Consider the following 26,560-nt stretch of genomic DNA (forward strand, 5'->3'; position numbering starts at 1 on the left):
ATTGTAAAACCTTTATCACATTATCGCTTTATTACAGTCTTCAGCAACCCATACTTGTAAGAGGCGACTAACGCGATCGAGTGGTCAGACTCGATGACTTGATTCACGTCATCCTATCCCATTTGCATAGACCGATGCCCATGATGTTGATCACTGGATCGTCTGACACAGATCCGATTATTTAAACCGGCGTCCTGTAACTGGAATAGTGCTGAGTACGGATTTAAACAACAACAATCTTGCACATGAACGTTTGTGTGCACAAACCCAGCCATTGCTTACTGTTGTTTGTACTTCACCCTGCGCACGTTGCTTAACGGTTCGTCAAAACACTGATAAGGGTGGTATTGACCTTCCTCGTAACTATGTGTGACAATCCCCTGTAAAAAGGCCGTACAACCTGTGTGTGTGTATAGAGGCCATTGCTCCGTTGTCTTGGGCGATCGTTCCGATACTGATTTGATTTTTACCACCAGCAGACATCATGGGTGTTTAATTTTTCCTGAACCAGATACAGTCCATTGAAAGGATGATATACAAAGGTTTCAGTTTGGTGGTTCTTTTGACGATCCTGCAGAGCGGCCAGGGTATGTAACTCATGCACGATTGTACAGTGTAAGTAAATATGATTTTTGAAGTTATCTATTCACTGTACTTTTATAAATAACGACGTGGGGTTGATCAAAATTTTTATTCAACATCGAATCTTAAGTAGAACGATATGGATGACTCTCACTCTGTTGTGGAAACAAGAAACGTGCATTAGCGTTTTTTTGCTTGTCAATAACAGGCGGCTGAATGTTATGTAGTATTTCCAGTGACAACCGTAACTGATAGCGGGGTTAATATTTTATGTCACACGTACGATATTTCAGCAATATCGCGACATGGGCATATCTGAAATGGATTTTACGTATAATATAAAACCTGTTGTCAAATGACAGGAAAATATCTGGGTTATCACAGTTAGAATTAAAACTAGCATGTAAAGTTAAATCTGACAGCACTGTTTAGACAGAACAATAAAAAACAGGCTTTTGATCGCCAACTACTGAAGATGGATCTTCGTATTAGGCTACCTCCATAGACCCAGTCTGGATTTACACCGTCCCTTCAGTCGCTGACGATTGTGCTGAGGTGTAGCCATACATTTAAAATGACATTAATACTATGGTTGAAAAGGTTGACAGATCAAAATATACTTTCAAAGTTTTCAAACCTACGTACCCTCCCAGGAGGAAAATAGTTTTACAAAACTTGAACACACCCACCTCACCTCCCCTCCCCACTTCCACTTTGAGGATAACAATCTCACTAACAATCTCATTTACTAAATCCAATAATTCTATTTCTTAAAAAGTATCATATGATAATATACCGTACAAAAAAGACCCACTGTTGTGAATTTGAAATACTGATCTCTTGGGCATGCTTGTCCTTCATTCTTTTCACAACTTAAAGGAAAAGGTTTTTTTGGTGTAACGACAACCTGGTGGTGGGTGATTAATCTCCTATAAAGTGATCTGAGCGAGTGAGTTAACATTCAACGTCACATCGGCAATATTTCAGCCATATCGTGACGAGACCATTTAATACTGAAATGTAAAATATGTGTTTCATAAATAAGCCTGTCGTCAAAGGACAGTAAAACAACTAGAATAGCACAGATACAATTTTAAACCAGCGTGGAAAGTTAAACCAGCGTGGAAAGTTAAAACCAATATCACTATCTGGACAAAACAATATAAAAACAGGCTATAGGTCTCCAACAACTGAAGGTAGACCATGGGGACTCACAGTACTTTTGCTATCTGCATGGACCCTAGTTGGATTTACATCATCCCTTCAGCCGCTGGAGATTGTATGAAATGCTAGCCAAACTTAAATTAACATGAATACTACGATTACAAACCTGGTAGACTCAAATTTACTATAAAAGTTTTTGGACTTACGTACCCTCTCAGGACCACAATAATTTTACAATGTTTCAACCTCCTTTGAGTGTACAGCCACTATCAATTCTAGTTACTAATCTAAACTACCAATCATTAAAATATATCTATCTACAGAAACATATCGCTCAAATTTCAACCATGAAATAGATTTCCTTTAAAAAGCCAGTGATCAATTGACAACTAACAGTGGTAAAAAGGTCCTTCATAGTTTTGACATTGAAATATTTATACCTTATGATGGAGAATTCACACAGTCAATCATCACAAGCGATGCAAAACGGAGGATCTTCACCTTTGAACAGGTATGCATGTGTATACCTCGTATGACCAACACGACATCGTCGTAGTATGACCTCTTCAAATGGATGGAATATGTGTACATTATAAAAACCTGCCAACGATGAACAGTTAAATACTACAATATCACAGATATAAACATAAACTAGCATGAAAAATACCTTCAGCTGCTGGCGAGTGAACGAAATGCTAGCCAAAATTAAAATAACATGAATGCTACGATTAAAACTTATAGTGACATTGAATGTTTTGTGACTTACGTACCCTCTCAAGAGGACGATAATTTTACAATGCTTCAACCCCCTTTGAGGGTACAGCCACTAACAATCTCAGTTACTAATCTATACTACCAGTAATACAAAAATATCTATTTACAATTCATTCAACAAACCCAAATCTTTTAGAAATGCAATAATTAAATGAGAACTGATATTAGTAAAAAGATCCTTGATACCACGTGATTTAAAATAGGTATCCCTTGTGATGGAATGCTCAACACAGTCAAGCTTGACCGTGATTCTTTCATCACAAGCGGGTACAAAACCTTTAAGCAAATATTCATGTGTATACTAGTATCTTGTGTGGCCAATGCGACATCGTCGCATGATGATCTCTCCAAATCTGGACTGACAACCCAAGTAGGTGTAACCAATATAGGACTTTATAGCATGTAATTTATTAATACCTACTTGAGTGTCCCATGATGATCTCTCCAAATCTGGACTGACAACCCAAGTAGGTGTAACCAATGTAGGACTTTATAGCATGTAATTTATTAATACCTACTTGAGTGTCCCATGATGATCTCTCCAAATCTGGACTGACAACCCAAGTAGGTGTAACCAATGTAGGACTTTATAGCATGTAATTTATTAATACCTACTTGAGTGTCCCATGATGATCTCTCCAAATCTGGACTGACAACCCAAGTAGGTGTAACCAATGTAGGACTTTATAGCATGTAATTTATTAATACCTACTTGAGTGTCCCACTTCTTTTGCATCAGATCACGGATGTAAGTTTTAATGCTGGCTTGGTAGTCAGAGTATGGAATAAGAAGTGATGTCACAGATTTGCTGAGAGCTGCCTTGGCAGCAAGATCAGCCATTGCGTTACCAGAAATGCCAACGATGTCGTACTGGCCAGTAGTAAGATCATTATACAATTCAATGATTTCAGTTAAAAGTCGATGTTTGCAAGATATATTTTTTATAGCCTGAGTGAGTGAGTGAGTTAATATTTAACGTCATATCGGCAGTATTGCAGCCATATCGTGACGAGAACGATTAATTATAAAAATACAAGTACATTAATAGCACATATATTGTAAAACCCTGTCAACGAAGGACAGTAAAACTAACTAGAATAGCACAGAGTAGGATGTAAAACTAGTGTTTAGAACTAAATCAGTGTCTACTAGTATATAGAAGACAATACAATATAAAAATGAGCTATAGGTTGCAACAACTGAAGGTAGATCACCATACTAAGGACCATTGGGGAAGTGCAGTACATTTGATATGCTTCCTGCATGGACCCAAGTTGGATTTACATCATCCCTTCAGCTGTTAGCAAATTTAGACAGGTCTAGCCATACATTAAAAGAACACTTACTCTGCGATTAAAAACCTGGAAAACGTAAATTTACATCAAATGTTTTGGGACTTAAGTACTTTTTGATAGCCTGAAGGCAAGACAGAGAATCTGAATAGATTATGTATTTTATGTTTAGGGTGTCTTTGAATATATTTAAGAGCCGTTGATATGGCGTTAGTTTCAGCTGTAAAAATAGAGCTGTTGACATAATGATAAAGGTAAGACTGTGCGGGATTATCGTAAATTGTTTAAGATCAGCGAATACAAATAGCGCTTCAATTTTATATCAGCCAGTATCAAAGGAAATCAAATCTTCAAAAAGGTTTATAGTCAACCTTCTTGAACATTCTAGGAATGTGCTAGGAACACGTTAAGCTTTGCGTGAATAACCTGAATACAATGTTTAGGAAAAGGAACACCAGTCATATGCATAGCATGGTATATTTACATTTGTAAGCCCCAGACATTTACAACTCGAAGTCCACATGGTAAAACATGCTGCAACGAGAAGCTAGAATTGTGTTGTGAAAAGGCATATTGACATAGAACTAAGTCACCCCTTTTAATTGCACGTGGACGTGTGGCGATGGCCACTCTTTGTGCTGGTCTAATTCACACAGAGGGGAAGTCACATGAATTGTCACGGACGTGTGGTAGACACGAATAGTTACCTCTCTTAGAGGCGCCGGACGTATGATGGACGGGTCATCATATTTCGTTTGAGTCAGAGCTCCAGATAAGGCGCATATTTGCGTATTTTACACAATAAAAATCACATTTACTCAATCAATTACAAATCTTGGCGAACAAAAAACGTGCCAGAATCGCTTAATCAATTAACTAAATTGGCTTGCGTATTATTGGTTGTGGCCCCCAAACTCTACAACAGCATTCGCGAGTGGTAGGCGATGCCTATATACATGTACTATTATAGCCGTAGCCACTGTCCGGAGTTTACTCTAAAAGTCACACGACTTCTGTGTTGAGTATTTAGAAATGGTTGCCAGATGTTTGGCAGAATGACAGTTACTGAAAACTTTCAGTTTGTTGAAATGCATTTTTATTGTATATTTTGAAGAGTTTAGTACCCCAAAAGGATGAGAAACTCTGTGTGAAACTTCAGTTCTTTTAACTAGTGGGATAACACAAAATGGTATTTACTCCTCAAAAAAATGCAATTGCTCATACATAAATAGACATAGAAGTAAATACCCAGTTGCTTGAAAAATTATCTGGAATTCAGTTTCAGGGCCGAATTAGAAAGAAATTATCCCCTCCTCGAAAAGCACAACAAAGGGAGATAACTTTGTTTTGTAAGTGGTACATAAGGGATAAGGAAGAAGTTGAAATGTCATTCTCAGTCGCAGTTCGTAATACCATGCTGAACTGACTTCACAGGTGAAGAATATCTGGTGGCCGTGGCATATAAAGGCAAAGAAACGTACACCTGGTACATAGCAGGAGAAACTGGGGGCCTGGTGGAGATACAGTACCCACACATCTCGTTCAGAACATCAAAGCAATTGAATCCCCATGGGATTATTTCAAACAGGGTAAGCGATAAGATGAAAATCACGAGTGGTGTAGAAAATAAGGCTGTCGTTGTGAGCCTAAGTGACGAAGATTTAAACATTGTGATAGGTGCTGACGGTGTATTTTCTCCACTTCCAATATCTGGCCTTGGGACCAAGTACATTTTACCTTCAAGTCTCGCACCTGGTAGTTATCAATCCTTGTTACTAGTAGCCACACACAACATGACCACTACAGTTGGCATATTCTTTCGAATGAACAGGGGAAGTATCAACTTTGCCGGTTACGGTTACAATGACGGCAATGTATTATCCGTTACGCTTAATCCGTACCAAACGTTGATGATTAACACCCAGTATGATCTAAATGGAACGGTCATTACCAGTGAACACAGCGTAGCCGTCTATAGTGGTATGGAATATTCCTCCAAGTACACTGTGTATGACCAACTACTGCCTGTCAAGCACTACGGACAGGAGTATGTTGTTGCTGTAGATGACACCAAACTGGAGTTGCAGATCATCAGTGAACACAGCCACGCGCAGATCACCTTCAGTTCTGGGGCTACAGTCTCTACTGGCGAGCGTCGTCTCTATAACCGCTTACTTGAACGTGGAGAGAATCTTCAGTTCACAGCCACAAGCCCGGTACTGGTGACACTCAGTCGAGCAGATGGTTACAGCAGTTCCTTCACAACCGTCCCACCAGTACACTTGTACGTCACATACAGGTCAGTGTGGTTATATCGTAACAATCTTCATACCAAACTAAAGATACTAACTGACAGGAGAGCGACTGTGCTCATTGAAGACAACGAGGTCAACGGTCTTCTGACATGGAGTAACATAGCCGGCAGCAGATACAAAGTTGGCACACTGGTACAGTCACAGTCACGACGAATTTATTCTACATCCATATCCAGCGACCTCCCCTTCACAGTTCTGTCCTTCTATAACGGATCTGTCTATAACAGCGGCTACAATCTGTCTGCAGAGGAACCAGTATATTATTCGGGTACGTGTTACAGTTTCCGTAATTACACCTTTTCAGCACACAATATTTTCGAAATATATTGGTTATTCTGTAGTTTCCTTGTCGATCCGTTGTCTGGACCACAGCTGTGTGTAGTAGATACAGTGGAATTAGGACTCCTCTTTTTCATTACCATATCTATGCTGATAGACGACTGATAGAATAGAACTGATAACACCTGTATCACCTCGGAAATTCTTTCAACAGTTTGCTATATGCCAAGATACAACTAAAATTATATTTGAAAGGTGAGTTAAACACTCATTTAATTCCAAATGGTACAAGATATTCACTATACTTTCAGTTTTGAAAATGATTTCATTGACCTGTGTCTGATATGTCAACGGCATGTTGCTACTGTCTACTACTGAGTTTTACTTAAAAATAACTTCCTCTTTCATTCATAATTAGACTTGAGTGTCAAAGAAGACATAATTGATATTGTCTTGTTACATTTAGTTATCATGATATCCAGTACATAACCAATACTGTGATCCACAGGTCCAAGCTACCTGATGGCACTAGCTGGGTACTACATGCGCGACGGCAGCGCTAGTCCTCGGATACTCGCCAGTGCTGGAGAGACAGGAGGCCAGTGGCAGGTACAGGATCCACACTCTGGGCGAGTCTGGTCTCGGCGCTTCAATCCTTACAACACAGACTACTTTTACCTCAATACCACAACTACCAGTGTAGTGCTTGTTCATGTCGGAGATGATGCTGTTCAGGTCGAAGGGGGAATGAATCGTTACACATCATTCTCTCCCCTTCCTGTGTCGGCACTAGGCTCCGAGTACATCATGTCCTCCTGTCTTCCTAAAACGTCTTACTCATCCGTCTTGTTGATAACCACGCACAGTAAGAAGGCTGATATTGACATCATTTTCAGACTGGACGGCGACGTCGCCTATGACGGCAGAACGTACAGCAACGGGGACACTCTCAGTGTCAGATTAGACAGGTATCAGACTTTCTCCCTAAACAGTTCATCTGATATGACCAGAACCATCGTTACTGCCACGGAGACAATAGCTGTGTATAGTGGAACATACGATGTGCGCGATACAGTCTTCACTACTTTCGAGCAATTGCTTCCTGTGGATCATTATGGACACGAGTATGTTGTCGCAATCCAGAACCCTTATTACTATCACTCACTATTCGGTAGTGCCCGTCAGTACCTTCTTCAAGTTGTTACTCACTACAGTGATACGAACATCATGTTCAATAACGGCTTCTCCATATCTATGGGTGATGATGGAGTGTACCGTAAACAATGTGGACACTTTGAAACGTTCTACTTTAACACCACGAGGCCAACCATGGCCACAATGTGTGCTTTTGGAAGCTCTAATCGTTATGATGCGTTAGTTGTTGTGCCGCCAGTAAGTCTCTACTCCAAGCTGACAACACTAGAAGCCCGAGGCATCCTGCAGATATTGACAGATCGCAAAAACAGTTATGTGGGCGTTCAACAAACCTATGACACTCTTCCTACAGTCTTCAGCTCTCCGGTCACATGGAAGAATGTGTCAGGTACAAGATTCAAAGTGGGAACATTGAGAGGTGGACGATACACAACAACCATCCGTTCAAATTCTACCTTTACAGTCCTTGGATACGACAGCTATTTTATGTACAGTGAAGGATATAGTTTCAGAGCATATCCGGATACAGGTTGGTCTATTGGAGTACATTAATATTCTCTTTACTGAGAAAGCGTCACTCCACATAAAACATGTTGCCACTTATCTATTGACTAAGCCGTGATCGTGTAGACGGAACATGTGACGTTGCTCGTTGCTCTGTCATCCATTCAATGGTTTGTCTGCTGAAATGATGACTGACGTGGTACAGCTAACGTTTTGCTGACTGCCGTCTAAAGTTACATCAGTTAGTTCGGAACTTCCCCAAACATAACTGTCTCAACGTGTAATAGTCATTCTGTTCTTTGTTCATGTGCAAGTAATAATTAAATCTAAGCTAATATTCAAATCGACATTCTACCAAGCTAACCTAATTTGTGAATGTATGCACTGTTTCGTATATTGCCATGCTTCATTCGTATTAAGAAAATGTATGCACTGAAAAGTTTTACCGAATCATTTCAGTGACCCCTGTACCAGACAGAAGTGGAAGCATGTTGAATACAAGTGTACCTTTCCAAGGTGAGGGATTAATGTGATTTCCTCGTTTGATCACGGCCCATTCATAGATTAGCTTAAATCCCAGACATATAATCAAAGGACACGTTACAACCAACGTCATCAGCGATATCCTTTCCTTATCTTTCCGCCCATTCTCAGCGGATTTTATGTTGTTAATTTCAAAACATGAATGGTATCATATCCGTGCGATTTTAATTAACTCTATTTATGTTACAAAGATAGGCGGCGAAAGAAAGGCGTTCAGATCAGGATACAAGCAGAACATCGTCAAAATAACTAAATGACCACACCGTGGTTCATATTAATCTCACGAGGTAAAATCATAAATAATGTGAGAATATTTAACTAAAATATAATTGAGTCTTCTCTCTGAATTCGAATATACACACTGGTTCCTCTCCTTTAAATTCTGAATCGTTTCAATAAATAAATTTCAGAGACCAATACACCAGACAGAAGCGGCATCAAGTTAAATACTAGTGCTCTCTTCCAAGGTGAATATTTCTCTTCTCGTTCATTATCAATACTTTTCTTCCTTACTCAAATAAAGATATTTCCAAGGAGACCATAGCATTTCCATCATTTAAACCCGCCTAAATTTGAATTTCATGGGTATTTTTACCACCTGGGGTAAAATATACTCCGGGGGCAAAGGGGTGCATGTCAACAAAACTTTAAGGATAGCAACCGAAACAAATTCGAAAGTCGGATCCCATCTTTATCACAAAATGCTGACATCAGATACTTTTATAAGTACACGATAAAGAGGAAGGGAGTGAGTCATACTCTCAGTTATATAATCGTTATTTCTTAAATGCTCAGCGGAATTTATGCCTTTGATTTATGATGTGAAACATATGAATGCATTTATTCATGTGCTGAACGTTTCACAACACTTCCAGTGGATGTAAATGTTTCATCTGGCCTTGCCACGGTCCCTGGAGACCATATACTGACCGCCATGTCCAGTGTGAATGAAATGAGTATTCACGTGTACGTTTGCCACAGTGCAGTGAGGAACAAGGAATCTCCATTCTTTATATACTTGTCGTTGACATGTTTACTCAGCTGAAATTCAATTTGTAGCAAATGATATGAATCTAGTTCACTCAGTGGGAAAGAGCCATTAAAAGGGTTATTTTTAATAACAGAGCAACAACAACATTAACATGTAACACTGACGACTTCGTTGAAGAATGTGATGACTGCGAAATGTTAGAAGCAAGCTCACAGTAATATGTCTGTTTTCTATGGAATACTATACGGGACATTCTCGAGATCTTGCATTTTCGCGACCTCGCGTTTGACCTTGTGATAATACGCATGCCCAACGGTAGGTCGCATTCTCGTGTTCCCGCGATTTCGTGTTTTTGTGGCATTATTTGACAAGTCGAGACTGCGAGATTGTGATTGTGATTTAACAGCATGTTTAAAAGTCGCATTTTCGCGTTGTCGACTTTTGACAAAAAAGTGCTCTTTCAAGAAAACACGAGAATGCGAGATCGCAAGGCCGCGAGAGTTGCGCCAAGTCTCGCGTTATCGCGATCTAGCATTCTCGCACTTTTGACATTTTAAGCTTGTTTCCAAAGGTCGAGATCGCAAAAATGCCCCTTACAGTATTCCATAGTTTCCCTTAACGTCTGAGTTCTTCAGAAATATTGCTGTCGTTCGTACTTTACGCGTAGTATCATTTCAAAATTCGTTTCAGCTGGTATTTCTAGCAACACTACATTGATCATGGGTGTGGCCTGTGGGATTGTCATTGTGACTCTCTTGGTCGCCTTTATTGCATACGTATTCCGCACGTAAGTATTTATGTGCTTATAGTGAGTTTGTTACATACTTCTTAGTTCCTGAATGTGTAGATAGACTTGAACAAACACTCTGTAATGACATATAAACATATGTGACGTGCCGCCATTGCAATAGTGCCAACGCACAACGGAACATGTTGGAGCACATTTATATTATGTTTGCCCCTGCAAAATCCCTGAAGTCGTTAGTTTATCTCTTTGTTTAGACTTTCCTTTTAATTATTCATTGCAGCTGAATATATCCAGATATATAAATTTGAGATTTGGTTTGCTATCCATAGTGGCGTTATTTGTTGCAATTTTAAAAATATTTTGTACTTTGATATTTTTCCATGTCGTCCTGGTATAGCCCCAGACACATTTACTCAATATATAATAAACATTTTCCATGTGCAAAGATGTATGTTGAATGTAAATATATATGAGATGAGATCAGACAAACTGGTGGCTGAGGGCATAAGCAAAGGTACATAGTCTGGTTATATATCCTCATGTTAGGAAGAAGTCGTCACAAATATTGTGTTATTGCATACATTCATGGACCTAGAAGAACCTCAATATCAAGATCACTGACAGATCGTTGATTGTTGACTTTACGTCAGAATTTTCTTTGTCTGTCCACACCTTACCCATGCCTATGCACGGGTAAGCGTTTACTTGCACAACTACGTCAAAATGGCAAGATTATTTGTTTAAACCGAGCTCATCAGTATCTCAGCTGAAAGAGGGAAACAGGTCGAAATTATGAAACAATGACGATCTTATAATTTGCGATCTTGAATATATTTTGATATATTTTCAGATGGATGTCAGGGCGATTCTCTGTTAGCGGTAGGACAAGCCATAGCAGTTTTAAAAGTGTTTATCTGTTTATACTTGTAGCCGCAGAACGACCATACCAGTTAAGAAGGCTGGAGAACAAGCTGCCGATGTTCCCTCAACACCCACAACCATTTACGCCTTGCCTGACAGAGACGCTGAGATTGCTGCAGGTGACATGTACACTGAGCTGAGGTTTAACTCCACACCTAGCGACACCAATATCGACGACAGTACTGCCACCTATGTCAATGTATCAAGTGTTAACAGAAATGCCAGCATGAGTCAACAGTGTTGAGGACAGAAATTCTGAATCATTAACACGTTTCATTGTTAAAAATTGTTGAAACATTTTAATTGAAAATTCATGTTGTATATGTCACACCTTTCTTTAGTACTTATTTTCTCGCTAGGAACTACACCGTATACGTATCTAGTCCAAACACTTCTAAAGTATAATCAGGGTTGAAATTGCACTACCTGACCACCACATATAAGACATTACTTATTTGACGTATTTGGCTACTACACTTTCATTCCACCTGGGAGCCCGAGACGATTACGCAAGTCAATCTGGTCAAGCTGGCGTAGACGGTCACGCTCCCTGGGAAACACCACGTGTGTTAACGTTACATCATAAAGTCGACCAGTCTGACTGTGCGCTAAGGGTTAGTTAGGCAATGTGACAACTTACTTTAACGTAATTCGTAAATAAGAACACAACAATCCAGGGTGACCATCGATATAACCCTGACAACCTGGAATGTTGTTAAATAATAGTAGGAGGCTTGAGTTGTATATATACGGCGGTCGGCGAAGGATACTTCACTCTGCCTTCGCCAAATAAACTCACAACTCAGCAGCCTTCTCTGTTGTTTAAGGAAAGACTTTACTTTCTTGTTTATCTTAATTGATCATTCACGTCTAAATAAGTTAGGTAAAAGTTAGGAATAGTCTTCGTTATCGTAGCCTTACATGTTTGTATATACGTTCTAATATGTTAGGGCACTGTCTGCACGGCAATATCTTAACTATGAGTAAGCGTCCCAATGTCAAAACCTACAATGTTACCACTTTCAGAGACGCATACTCATAATGTCGGTTTGCCTGCAGATACGTGCCAATGAAAATGAGTTGTATCGGCTCTGTAAATTCTTAAACTAATTACTAAATTTACTAAACATGTTATTGTATTTTACACATGCCATTCTATACTAAGTACATTCTCATAATGATTAAATAATGAGTGCACGCTATTAAATTATTATTGTGAATATATGCCTGTAAATCTATATTATTAGTTATCATTATTATCTTGATTGATGTATACTGCCTCTGTATAACCTCTGTATACTGCCTCTGCATACGTGTTGCACAGTCACTTTCACACTCTGCCTTAGCCAGATACACTCAGCAACCTTCTTTGCTGTTTAAGGTGAGAGCCAGTCTTGACCGCCCTACCATTGCTTATTCCCCCAACTGTAGCAACACAACCCTACGTCATATATATTGTACTGTAGGTGTGTGTTATCTGTGATATTCAACAATTTTGATAGTTTTCAGGTAACAGCTCGCAGAGTCGGATCACCTGTTATTTTGTTATGTAATTGCTTCTTCTTCTAGCAAAAGTAATGATGCTGTATTATCCCGGCTCAAGTTCATAGGTGGAGCACAGGGAGGACCAGAGAGAGTTTTCATACTTACCAGGTAAATAAAATAGAGGATGGTATTCTGCATGACTTTAGAGATGTATTTCATACTGATATCCACGCTGCAACTTCTATTATCCGGTGTTGAACTTGGAGCTATCAGATTCACTTCGCCATATCGCCGGCAATCGCGCCAACCGCCCTTCTTTTATCAAGATTGTGGAAAACTCAAGTCCGAAAAATAAATACTTTCAGAAGGTTTTAGTGTAATTCTAACCTTACTTGAATTCAAAGCACAATTTAAATTTTTTTGCCAATTTAGCCAACAGCTGAGGGGGTATGAACAAGAACAACATGAAGTCCAGACTAGGATATTCTGGAGCATCAGTCATCTTGATAAATCAGCGACTAATAATTATATTTCAGTGGTGAAAATGGGATGAAAAAAAACTCGTCCTATATTTTGCTAAATCGGTGTACAATTTTGTTTTAAGTCATCTCAGTGACGACTGAGAAGGTAACTCATTCTCTCATACAACATGTATAGTGTTAACCCCAATTACTGAAGAGGTAATAAAATCTATGAATGAGTGAAATGGAATCACAGTGGCAGCTTGTATTGCTGAAACTAGTAATCCTGGGTCCAACAAGTATACACTGATATCCATACACATATAAAGAAGGAAAGGGATGTAACGAGCTCAAAGTTGTCAAACACCCCACTCTCAATTATGTGCGAATCCTGGATACAAAAATTAAGGAACATACAATCGCGATTCTTACTGAAATAAAGCCAGATACATCCCGTTTGGAACAAATCCAAAATTATCAAAATCGGTGCACTATGTACCGAGTAACATTGCTCGGAAAAAGACATCTTTTTCCTTTGTAGGCCAAACCCCGCCTACAAAAGTCATCGCCTCTCGGAGAAGAAATCCTAAGTATGCCACTGAAAAACACCCGATTGGCGAAAAACCATAACCTTTCCGTAATCGCTAGATATTCCGCTTTCGTTCCACAACTTCTCAAATGAAATAGGTTTTTCTTTTCCCTGCAATAAACGACTTTGTTGGGAAGTTAGCGGTATCGAATGATCGAGTCTACCCTCAATAGGCTTACACGAAAGACGATTGGTCAAAAATAAAACACCAGTATTATTTCTATTTCGTCGTCCGATATATCGCGTTGGTGCAAGCCAATGTCCACCATATTTGTCCTTCACCCTCAATAGGCCTGCACCAACACGATGTATCGCGCCACGAAATAAAAATAATACTGGCATGGCATCTTTATTTTGAGACTTACACTTGAAGAGCGCAATGGTTATGTTAACAAGAAAACAAAATCTGTGACTAATTTGCCATCTTCTCCTTCACCTTCAGACCCTTTGAAAACAAGCAGATCCTTCCAGATGAACTTATGACTCGTTGGTGTTTCTGTTTTCCTTTGTGCCAAACAATCTCTGCCACCAGCACTATGGAACCACATGTCAATCCTAATGCCACAGGAAAGAAGATGCCTTGGATATTGACGAGTGACACGGCTTTTGGGTAGTCGTCTACCTGACATTTGGCATCTGGAGTGGACTGAAACCATTCTTGATAGGTGCGCTGCTGGATGCCACTTTCGCTGAGACGGTACATACTGATAAATACAAGAACAGCCATATTATTTCGAGGGTTAGCATTTTCTATAGACAGGCATTAGAATTTAAAAACAAAATTTAGCATATCAAAGTACGGTCAAAGTTGCTCCTTTATAAAAGTGATAATAATTTCTATCCCATACACCATAAAACCAGTGAGTGAGTTAAAAGATTTCAGCCATAGTGTGGTGACAATAAGGTAATACAACAGGAATAAATATATTCATACTTTCTTAAATGCTGTCAGACAGCATAACAACTAGATTATCACAGCCATAGAGTATAGTAGAAACTAGTTTGTGATAATTTTATTAAGCTTAATCAATCTTCAACAACACAATATACAAAACTTTCTATAAATCGCCAGCAATCAAAGATAGGTCACCATGCTGGGGAGCGTGGGGACTTAGAATACTTCTTCTTCCCTAGCCAGATTTACACCATCCATTTTGATGTTGGTGATTGAAAGCAAATTTAGTCAACAATTAAAACTTACAACAGTATTGCTAATAAAATTGTGGAAGGGAGAACTGTCCTTGAAATAATGCTCTTTCAGTAACCTCTCTGTGGTCAATAAGTTAACAGTACACCATAGCACAACACCGCATAGCCACAAACAGGCTCAGTGATTAGTTATGCCCTATCAATTAACAACAAACAATTATGTACGTCTAGATTTATTAGTAGCGTTTCCTTTAAAATTCCAATGTTTAAATGAATATTGGTATGAAAAATATCCTTCATAGAGGCGGATTAGAGGTAGTCCCTTGTGATGGAAATATAAAGTCAAGCAGATTCTTCCAATACATGGAATGCAGAGTGGATGATTCTCGCCTTTCAAGTCATGGTACGCACGGGAATATCTAGAATGGCCAACACAGCATCGTATCAGATGTGACGTATTGTATATTTGGGATTACACTTTCTTAGAAAAGTACACAAGAGTCTGATCTGAGCGTGGGGATTCACTATTTTACAATTTGTATTGTATTTATCCCTACGAAGTGAAAAGCGATGGTATAAATCCTTGAATGTATGAAGTCAAATTAATCTGTGCCTTTGAGGAGAGTGTCTTGCAGACAGTAGTCCAGCCTTGGTGTTACGTAGCAGGGACTAGCAGTTTTGTCGCATCGGTGTCTAGGTAGCTGTTTCACATGTGTTCAGAACTTGCTGGTCTGGTGACATAGTCTCGATAAACATGACTCCCAAGATTCTTCATGTTGTTGGTAGGGTGTATGTTCGAGTCACCAACAGTGAGTGGGGATGTTATTACATTGTTTAACTGCATCTTGGTAATAACCATATACTCCGTCTTGTCGTCATTCAGTCTCAGAAAGTTCACAGCCATCCATTTGTGAATATCTGCAAGGTATGTTTCTATCTGATTCTGGCAAACCTTGATACTGGTAGGTACAGCACATATGTACAGCTGACTGTTATTGGCATACCCATGGAAACAAAGGCCATGCCGCCTGATGATGCCACCAAATGACAAGATGTACAGTGAGAACAACACTGGGCCTAGTACTGATCCTTGAGGCACGCCAGACAGGTATAATCCACTGATTCCCGTGGAGTTTTACTGTGGAGTAGCTGGTAGTCGACTGTATCAAATGCCGCTGACAGGTCGAGCAGCACAAGTAAAACCATCTCTTATCAATCCATGCTCCTGAGGATGTCGTTTTGGGTTCTGGTGAGTTCTTTCTCTGTACTATACAGGTCTTGTAGGTTGACTGATACATATTAATGGGACTATGGCTGATTAGATGTTCATATAATTGTTTGAGGACAGGGATTTTCATGATATTGGATAGGAACTGTAAATTAGAAACCGGGCAGTATTTTTTTAGAATCGTGGAGTCAAGGCCAGGTTATTATGACAGTGGTCCGACAAGAGCTCCTTTGAAGTCTGCAGGCACCATTTTCTGAGTCAGTGACGTGTTGAGGAGTGGATGCAACAGCTGGTGAGAGAAAATCCGGAAAACGTATAAGTAGCCACGTTAGCAGTAAATTCAACAAGACTTCGCAGGTGAGTATCCGTTCAACTTCATTCCGATCTGTCACTTGAAACATGGACATTCCAGTGCCGCCAGAAGTTTATCCTCACTGAGAGGAGATCTAGCAACTGCAGATGCCAGAGCTTCAGATCGCAATCTTCTAACCTTCTCAGTGAAGAGGTAGGCCAGTGAATCAGCTTGTTCTTTCAATTGAACAAGAGTGCTTTTGAACAGTCTTTGGTTTGGTAATCCAATTTGTGATCTCCGTTATTTGTCTGGTATTGCCCTTGTTGTCCATAATAGTTCGTTTCAACTGTGAGTGAGTGGGTGAGTTTAGTTAGTTTCACACCGCACTCAGCAATATTCCAGCTATATGTCGGCAGTCTGTAAATAATCGAGTCTGGACCAGACAACCCAGTGATCAACAACATGAGCATCGATCTGTGCAATTGGGAACCGATGACATGTGTCAACCAAGTCAGCGAGCCTGACCAGCCGATCCTGTTAGTCGCCTCTTACGACAAGCATAGTCGCCTTTTATGGTAAGCATGGGTTGCTGAAGGCCTATTCTACCCCTGACCTTCACTCGTCGTTTCAACTGTGATAGTCTTAGCGTTCTGGTTATGTATGTTGGCCTCATTCCTGGATGCCTGAAATATCTGCCTGTGGATTTCCAGTCTGGATCTCCGCCACTGACGTTCAGCTCCTCTGCGTGCGTGTCCCGCCCATCAGTTTCTAGATTGGAGGATCTAAGGACAATGGTGTCAATGTCTGACCGAAATTGATTGATGTTTATACTATTTTTTATTTTGGATGTTTTCCTGTAACTGGTGACATTGCTCGGTTCCTCGGCTTTCTGAGGTTCATGTTACAAAATATAATGCTGTGGTCAAAGATGCTCTGGTCCACAACTGCGATAGAAAAGACGATCTCAGTTTGTAATTAGCAGGTCCAAGGTAAGGCCGTTCTGATGAGTTGGTACTGTTACATGGTGCTTTTAATCTGTGGTATACAGGAGCTCTAGAATCTTTAGCTTCTCTGTAGCCTTATCTACATGACGACTGAAATCTCACAACATAACACAAATGTACACATTGTAGTCCAGAATCACTCAAATGCAATAGATCTCGAAAGATTGTTTCAGGGTTGACTTGTGGTCTATGTACTGCTACCATCTTGATTGAAGAGCCGTTTCCTGTCGTAATCAAATCAAGGTATTGCAGACTGCAAAGCGTTCTGAAATTGGATCTGAAAATAATGGCAATTCCGCCACCCTGGCGTGTATGTCGGTGTCTTACCGTTATGCTACACCCATCAGTCACAACAGCATTAACAATGATGTCATCGTTGTCCTTAACCATGTTTCCGTTATGATTAGCATTTCAATATCAGTCTCCAGAATGTATATATGGAGAGTAACGAATTTACTGCTGACTGAGCGGACATTTAGCGGACACATCTTGATATTGGGTGATATTAGCCCGCTCGTAATCTGTCACACTCACAGGGATGAAATTGCTAAAGTTAACACACGCTTTCCCTGAATTTCCACGATTTGGAGTGTTAGGTGATGAAGCACTAGATATGTCTAAGAGAACGGCAGACATATCTTTCTTAATAACTTTCCTTCTGAAATTCAGTACCCTACTGTTTATCTGAGGGCAGGTCAAACGATGCTTTTGTTCTCCAATCGAGAGAAGTGTGTCCTTGCTATAGAAAAGTTTGGCTTCATTGGCTGCAGTTCAACAGGGGTGGGATGCTGGGATGAACTGCCGCTTGAACTTCACCTTCCTTGGTTCCTCGGCTTTCTGAGGTTCATGTTACAAAATATACTGCTGTGGTCAAAGATGTTCTGGTCATGTGTATTATGTAATGTGTCCATTTATTTGCTGCCACATTCCTCACCTGGTATGCGCATATCACTAATAATAATAAGGCATTATTGAAGTCCACTTATGTGGATTTTTAAGAGAAAGGTTTTGAGATGGTGCTTGAAGTTTTCAAGGGATGAAGATAGCTTAAGTTCATCAGGGACGGAATTCCATTTGACCAATGCCATGTTCTGGTAGGACTTGTGGCCAAATAATTTAAGGTTCCACTTTGGTACACAGAGCAGAGGAAGAACGGAGAGTTATTGGTGGCATGTCAGGAGAGAGGTCCTGAGGATACACAGGTGCAATACAATGAATGGACTGATAAGTTAGTGTAAGCACTTCTGTGTCAATGCGAGCTTGAGTAGGCAACCAGTGAAGAGACATGAGGACGGTAGTGAGTGGCATTGTTTTTGTTGGAGAGAAACTATGCGGGCAGCAATGTACTGGACTCGTTAAAGTTTTTGGATGGACTCTTGTGAAACTGCAGCTAACAAGCTGTTGCAACAGTCATCAGAATCAAGCTAGCTAGGTGGTTGCGCTCTCATTAATATGATAATGCATAAAAATGATAATGCTGTTTACAGCCTACCAAACTACCAGCCATACCCACACGGAACATCAATATACAAAAACGGTCAACAATCAAGCTAGAAACGTTTCACAAAATAAACACATCTGCAGGGTCCTACCTTTCTTGGAAATCTTGTTTGAAAGGGGACCTCTTTGGAAGATGGAAGGCTGCTAAACCCCGGTTTAATTCGGCATCAATGGCTGTAAGTTTACAATTTGCACTCACTAAAATTGCAAGCTGTATGTGTGCTATAAAAGCATATTTTCCCTCCCGTACTTTTTGCAGGTGTTTGGTGGTGTTGCTGGTGATTACATCAGAGTCTCTGGAGGATAATTCTTGTACTCTTTGTTTGATTGCCATGACATCTGACCTTCCTGTATTCTGAAATTCACAGTACAAATTGCATGATGATGTGTACTTTTGGTGCAAGGAGAAATCTACACCTACGTTTTTATTTGAATGCGATTTTCTTTACAAGAGTTGTAATTCACTGTACCTGAAAGAGATTTCCAATTATACTTGATGCATCATAGCCTATTTTGTAGTCTTTTCTAGCTGCTAACTCTGCCATGTTTGAAAATGGAGGCTTTTCTGATTTTACAGCAAATATGGCCATTATTGTCCCACAGTAGACAGCCGAGAAAATGATTGTGAACATCCACCATCCCGCGACTAGGATCCGCTCCGAGTCATGTGATGATGTAATGGTTGATCCTATTCGAAAATATTACACAAACAAGATTTATACCACATGAATGAATGAGTGAAGTGGGTTTGTCACTGTTTTAATAATGTTTCAGTTTTACCAAACGTACCTTCTTAAAGTGGAAGGAAATCCGGAAGGTTCGTGATGATGCAAAACCTAGCAACACAATTCTCGCAAAATGGTATCGGGACCCATTACATTTCTGGACTGCCTGGGTGAATTGCTGTGCCTAAGAAGACTGTGACTTCCGTGTCTCTTGTATCAACCCAAAAGTCTCCTGCAATCCTTTCCGGGATTGGTATCATGTACAACAATCTTTCGCAGGACAATAGTTTTTGTCTTGAAAGGATTCACCCGACTGAATACATTAAACAGTATACATTATCTGTGGATCATTCAATAAGATTATGCAGGAAGAAGGAATTTGCAGGGACCAAGCTTTTACGTCGACAACTGTATCTTCGACAGATCATTATTTATAAACATAGTGAACAAGGTTTGGGTCAATTTTAGTTTTTAGACGTAATGTTTTCTTACCTTGCTTCACAGCTGCTCCATAGGTAGCGAAGGCTGTTGCTGTAGTAGTCTGGATTACTCTGGTGGCGGTTGAGCAGTTGTTGTCTAATTCCATATTTCTGTCAGTATCCTTTCCTCCAGACGCCACTCGAGACATGGATACGTCTCCCTTATGTATTAATCGTATAAAGCTCAGAAGGCTTATGCATGTAATCAGCGACACACCAAACATACTGTAGACAAACGTTTGGAACGGTCGTAGAAAGATCAGCAGACTGTTCTGTTCGATGGCATCCTCCTTCTTGTACAGTATAATATGACTGCTTTCACCTACCGGAGGCAGAATGTAATCACACACGGCAAGGCGGTCAGTGTGGATTGTTAGTCTATCCGCTGCCAGGTCCGCCTCCTGCAACGCACAAATATATGTGTTACAAGCTTTACATTAAAGCCATGTCCGAACATTTAAGCTCTATTTCTGTAAATGTAAGGCATAAAGTCAATGATATGTATAAGGGTAAACGTTATCCTATTGGATAACTTTGGTGTGACATGGTAACTAATCGTGTTTGTTTGTTGTTTATCGACCACTCTATGACGGCTGACCAGACAGTATAGTGATTGACCTTGTCTTAAGCATTCAAAACGCCCCTGTCAATGAACAGTTATCAAGAGCTACTCCATGCCCTTCCGTGAAGCATCCCTGACACTCCAGTCCATGTATCATTAATCATGTGCCTCTACTCACTCTTCTCTGAAGCACCCCGAACACTCCAGTCCATGAACCGTTGACATTCCTGCCCCACTCATCTTCCCTTGGTGGTATGACCCTATAACTAAAATCATGTTGTTATCGTACGCGTCACATACTTTTACATTGAAGTCCTTAGCACATGTATGAGGCGGTGGATTTCTGAAGCTGTTTCCATAGCATGATTAAGGTGTATATGTGAGTGATAAGGAGTGAATTTTGTATGGAATTTATGAAGTGATGGACACGTAATGGAATAAGAGATGCTTTTAAGCAAATTGCCACTCCATTGTTGTTGAAAATAATCTTTGCATCTTTGTTGCTAAATTTATATTAGGATTGACACAGTCCTTCCTTCAACCATACATTCCATTACTTCAAGTAAAACTCGTGGTCTTAACCGATTACCGCTGCACGAAAAAGTCTGTTTGTGAAAAAGTCGAATCTGGACAGAAAAATCCAGTGATTGTCATTATGGGATACGATGACAGAGCATGTGTTTATGAATCACTATGAAGTATTGACGACACCAGGTGTTCGTGAAAAGGTGAGCGTATCCTGTTCCATGTCCGCGTTCTTTGGTTAATAATGTCATCGCAATTAGAGAGAATTGTTTACAAAGTTTAAAAGACGCCACATACATTTTTTGAAACCAAATCGTGTACACCATGTCATTTGTGTAAAACGATAGCTCACCTGAAGTTCATTGCTTGTGACAGAAGGTTCATTAGATGGAAAGGATATGAAAACACCCTCCGCTTATTCACTGTCACGAAGCTATGTCCTAAGTGGTTGTTCTGTAACCAAATATGACGTTCATATTGTAACAAATTTTAACCAGTCCCAAAAAGAGGTTCTGAGCATGGCAACGTCTCCACCTTTACACGTTTCTTTGGATATTGGATACTTCAGTTCTAAGCATATTGCAACGGTATAAGTTCCATATTTATTGATATGCTTTGGAGGAACATAACCATTAAAATGTGTGGAAAGTATTTTACAGTCATCCGAAAATGTACTGCTCCTTCAGAATGTTGCTACATTTATACGCCATGCACTGTTAAAACGTGCTTGTACCACTCGCCGATTGTTACTGGTTTTACCTCTACTACGGACCCCTGGCACACAGTTCGGAAATAAAGAAAGAAGATGTACCCACCCCAAAACGATAATTTCCATTTGTCTGGAAGTAGTGTGTGTACTATACAACCATAAACCCCATCCTATTTTTCCAGAAAGCGCGTACAGGAATAGCACACATCACATCACAGCACATCACAGTACACCACATCACATAACAGTCAGTTCTTCAAACAGGACAGAAAACAAACGGCAATACCAGTTGATGGATGAAATATGTCAACATCTGCTCTTTCCGATTGTTTGCCTTCTGTGAAATTTGAGTGGGTGAGTGAGTGAATAATCGAGTCTGGACCAGACAACCCAGTGATCAACAGCATGAGCATCGAGCTGTGCAATTGGGAACCGTTGACATGTGTCAACCAAGTCAGCGAGCCTGACCACCCGATCCCGTTAGTTGCCTCGTACGACAAGCATAGTCGCCTTTTATGGCAAGCATGGGTTACTGAAGGCCTATTCTACCCCAGGACCTTCATGGATCTCCTGTGAAAATTGCTATGAAAACGTCCAAGCGACGTCATTTACCGTTATCGTAGAAAGTAAAAGTATTTATTTATGATTACTGCCTACCTTCATAACGACAGTAAGTTGGCGTCCATTGTATCTGAACTTGATATTGGGAAAGACGTCTGTAGGATTTGTCACTACTCCATCGCCAAAAAACACGTCTGTGAAAGCGCGCCCAGTTGGGTGAAACATCAGTGTCCAAATCCTTGCCTTTGTATCGTGTCCCTGGAATCAAAAAGACATGTACTCAGCATGAGCTCTGTTGAGGATATTGAGGTCATTTTCAAACAAAAAGTGGTTGAAGAACATTCCTACATGGTATGGAGCGTTCCTCCTACAACTCGTTTGAAAGCCAATACATCTGTATGTGTCCATAAGCATCATTTTTATTAAAACATCGAGTCTACAACGAGCAAACGGCAGTAGCAAAGTTCCTTTGGGTCATCCGGGTGTGCACACTTATTGCACCTCAAAGAGTCGTAAATGTAGACATAAAATTCTAGCTCCAGAAATATTTGCGAACACGAAAAGAAAGGCATTATGCCGTTTTTCGTCAGACATAATCACAAGTTCTGCCGTCAGTTTTTAGTTCCCACATTCGCTACTATTTTCCAGCAGGTAAGACGTAAGGTAATGGACAAGCAATCATACTCTGTTACTGAAACAATAATTCACCAGCTTTATAGACAGTGGTGCCAGGAAAGATCAACAGTTCTGCGATGATGTTTGAGTTTCTACATCCTTTGTAACTACTTTAGAGCAGGTAACACATTAAGTAAAGGTAAGACAATCATACAGTGTCACCGAAACTATAGCTTACCTGTCTTGTAGGAGGTTCTACCAACGCCACATTCTCAACCTGGATATTGCTCTTCTGTAGTACAGGTAAGTCATCCGATGTCCCGACCACCAAAACCCTTGCCACGTGACACAAATCGACCGGCGAGTTGGACTTTGTACCGCATAATCGAGACTGATGTAGGAAAGTTATTCCCATGAAAAAGTTTTTCTTGTTTTCAATAGATATACCAATGAAACATTTGCAGGTATGTAAAAATATTCATCGAAGGATGACGTATTCGTGAATAGAAGAGCTAACAATGATCAATATTTTCACCTGATGAAGGAGTAAGCATTAACTCCGAAACGTTGTGTTGATATCCATAAAAATTATTCTCATGTATTTCACTTTTAAATGCTCTTCAAAAACTTAATATTTTCTTCCATTTGACTATATTCTCGTTGTTCGTTACACTGGCTCACACAGTCAAGGGTATGTACGGCAGTCAAGTCACTGTCAACAACTATGGCTGAAACGTTCTATAAGGCATATCTATATTTTTTGTTGAAATTGTGTGAATGGCAGGTATGGCAGGACAAGAACTTTTGGCGCATCCTTTCTTATGATTTCTACCGTTCTTCTGTCCTTTACGCCACAGGGAATGAATCTGCCTCCCTCGATAATTAAGACTGATGTTGACAGTTCGCGAAATACGTCACGTTTCTGACGTTTCTTCCAATAAGATGTTGGAAGACGTCAGATGGGAAAAAAACTAGTACCGGTATAGAGGGCTGAAGGTGATCATAAGAATATTTACGCATATCATTAAGTTAATAAATATCATACGGTGTTATCCCCAATTACATGACATGAGAGATCTTTGAGTGGTTCAGAATACATGATATGCCTCTTACATTTTTCAATGTAAACGTCAACGAATATTAGACAATGTGGAGAGGACAAACCGAAGCTTTTCATGATGTGATTTACGCATATCGTTAGCTTGACATATATCAGAAGATATTAACACGCGCTATACTGGATGTCGTTCTTTTCAGTACAGAAACATGTGAAAGACGGGTTTTAAGATATTTTCTTGGTGATGGTCAAGTATGTATACACTTTTCACGTACCATTTGACGTAAGACAGAAACAGTTGTTGTGACGTCACAGAGGAGCAATACGTTGAGATGGGGCTGGAACACCTTCCCCACATCTTTCAGGATTCTATTCAAGTGTTCCTCTGTGGAGAAACTGAGGTCATAGTCCACGTAGTATATACCTGATGCTTTAAATGAACAGCTGAAGTTGGCATCTGAAACGTTTTAAACATACAGTGCATTTGTATACCAGTTTATATCAGATCACATATCGGATTTACATGTATATCATACAGCATATCTGATCCTTATAGAAGAACAACAAATGTAGAACAGGAATACTTTGTGAACGTTAGCAAAAGATACACCTAAAACCACTGAAGTTATTTTCAAGAACCTAAAGTAAATGCAGTAAAGTAAACGTTTCATATTTTTCATGAGAGTTCTTTACGATCATAAAATGACAGAAAGAACCATTACTTCTATACATACAAATATTTTACCCATCCACCCTTCTCCTCTCTTGTTAACTGTTACTGACGTATTTACTCTTAACTATGATATGAAATATTGTAATATATTCTAGAAATAATGGCAAAGAGGCAGAACTTACATAATTCATGATGATTCTCATGAAACACAAGAACAGACTTCCAGGAAAGCGATAGCAGAAGTCCCACTAACATGACGTTGTGTTGATACTGAAGCCGACGATGATTAACTGATGAAGAGGTTATCATGGAACTGCATGATGGACTCGGTATGCAGATCACACGGATTACCGAGTGTTTGTCTCGCTGTTATACTCTGATAGACAAACAGACGGCTAATGGTGATAACAAGTGCTATACTCAGATGATAAAACTGTCTAACTGTTATTTGCAGAATGCACACCACTAGTTTAGAAGAAAAAGGTATAAGCACTCGATCTCTGGCTTCAGCCCTGCTGTCTAACACAACAACTTCGTTCTTAGCTGATGTGAGGCGATTTGTTCAGTACGATGAGACGCGGGACTTGGACTGCCTTCTGTAATGCGCAAACTTTTTACCGGACCTTTACCGGACCTTTAAAACGCATGTTGTGATGTCAGTTCAGTTTAACGAAACACCGATCAAAGGATTGACCGAAAACAAATTGATCAAAGTTTCAAAGAGCTTAAAATACTCATTCTAGGGTCAGAAACGGGATGTGTATTGTTTATTGTTCCGTTTATTGTTCATATCACCTTTAGTCAATGGGGGATGAAATTTACCAATAAAGAAAGAATGGGAAATGTTGACAAGTGTTATCATGATAACTATGACGTAATTTGTGTTGATGGGTATTATCAATTGCCTAAGTAAACATTCGAGTCATTTTATAGTGCGACTGTAATGTATAACCACGATATGATTCATACGCACTGTTTAGAGGAACAAGCTTGAAGAACAAAACATGAACTGTTGTTTCAAGTGACGTTAAACTAAACTCACTCCCTTGATTTTTTTCATCTATAAGACTAGTTTTGGTACATTTATAACATTGCTAATTTGTAAATCAAATAACATTTCGCCTTCTTTTGATTTTGATATCACCTCTGATATAGTATCACAGGCCACCTACCTGAATCTGTATTACATGGACCGTCGGATTCAGTATGTCCTATATCATTGGATTCAGTACTATCAGGGCCATGTGATTCAGTATCATCTGATTCAGCATGGATCATCTGAATCTTTATAATCAATGCCCTCTGTTTAAGTGTAAGCTATGAAATCTGATTTATTTGTAACAAATTTTAATGAGATTCAATCACGGTGAGTCTAACAATTTCCTTTTCCTTTTCAAATGGTTGATCTGTTTCATACTTTCACTCAGACTTTACATCGATAATATATCGGACTCTACTTTCGCCCCTTTGTTATGTTAATCAACACCAATGCCTATTAGCTGCTTGGTAACGGAACACAAACACGGCGTTTTGAATTAGCTGTACAGACTACAGAATAGTCTGTCATTTTGAAAAACATAAATTATATATTGATTATATTTGAAAGTGTTTGTACATGTCCTATATACGATTGTTATGTAATATTTTTGCTTTTATTCATCCATTTCCCATTCTTTC

The 26,560-nt window shown here is 39.7% G+C and overlaps 2 protein-coding genes across 2 annotated transcripts; one reads left to right on the forward strand and one right to left on the reverse strand.

Moving 5' to 3' along the window:
• Positions 1 to 526: 526 nt before the first annotated feature.
• Positions 527 to 11,513, forward strand: LOC137271689 (uncharacterized). Its single transcript, XM_067804112.1, has 7 exons — positions 527 to 587; positions 5,248 to 6,396; positions 6,916 to 8,091; positions 8,526 to 8,582; positions 9,020 to 9,076; positions 10,291 to 10,387; positions 11,279 to 11,513. Exons 1-7 carry the CDS (start codon positions 530 to 532, stop codon positions 11,511 to 11,513), a joined length of 2,829 nt encoding a protein of 942 aa, XP_067660213.1. The 5' UTR covers positions 527 to 529.
• Positions 11,514 to 14,216: 2,703 nt separating this feature from the next.
• Positions 14,217 to 26,161, reverse strand: LOC137271690 (probable glutamate receptor). Its single transcript, XM_067804114.1, has 9 exons — positions 26,056 to 26,161; positions 24,486 to 24,667; positions 22,635 to 22,796; positions 21,621 to 21,721; positions 20,922 to 21,009; positions 20,195 to 20,582; positions 19,448 to 19,665; positions 19,070 to 19,332; positions 14,217 to 14,508 (listed from the first exon to the last, which is right to left on the reverse strand). The coding sequence occupies exons 1-9, from the start codon at positions 26,159 to 26,161 to the stop codon at positions 14,217 to 14,219; spliced, it is 1,800 nt and encodes a 599-aa protein (XP_067660215.1).
• Positions 26,162 to 26,560: the final 399 nt, after the last annotated feature.

This window comes from Haliotis asinina, chromosome 2 (genome assembly GCF_037392515.1).
Source record: "Haliotis asinina isolate JCU_RB_2024 chromosome 2, JCU_Hal_asi_v2, whole genome shotgun sequence".
Classification (NCBI taxonomy): Eukaryota; Metazoa; Mollusca; class Gastropoda; order Lepetellida; family Haliotidae; genus Haliotis; species Haliotis asinina.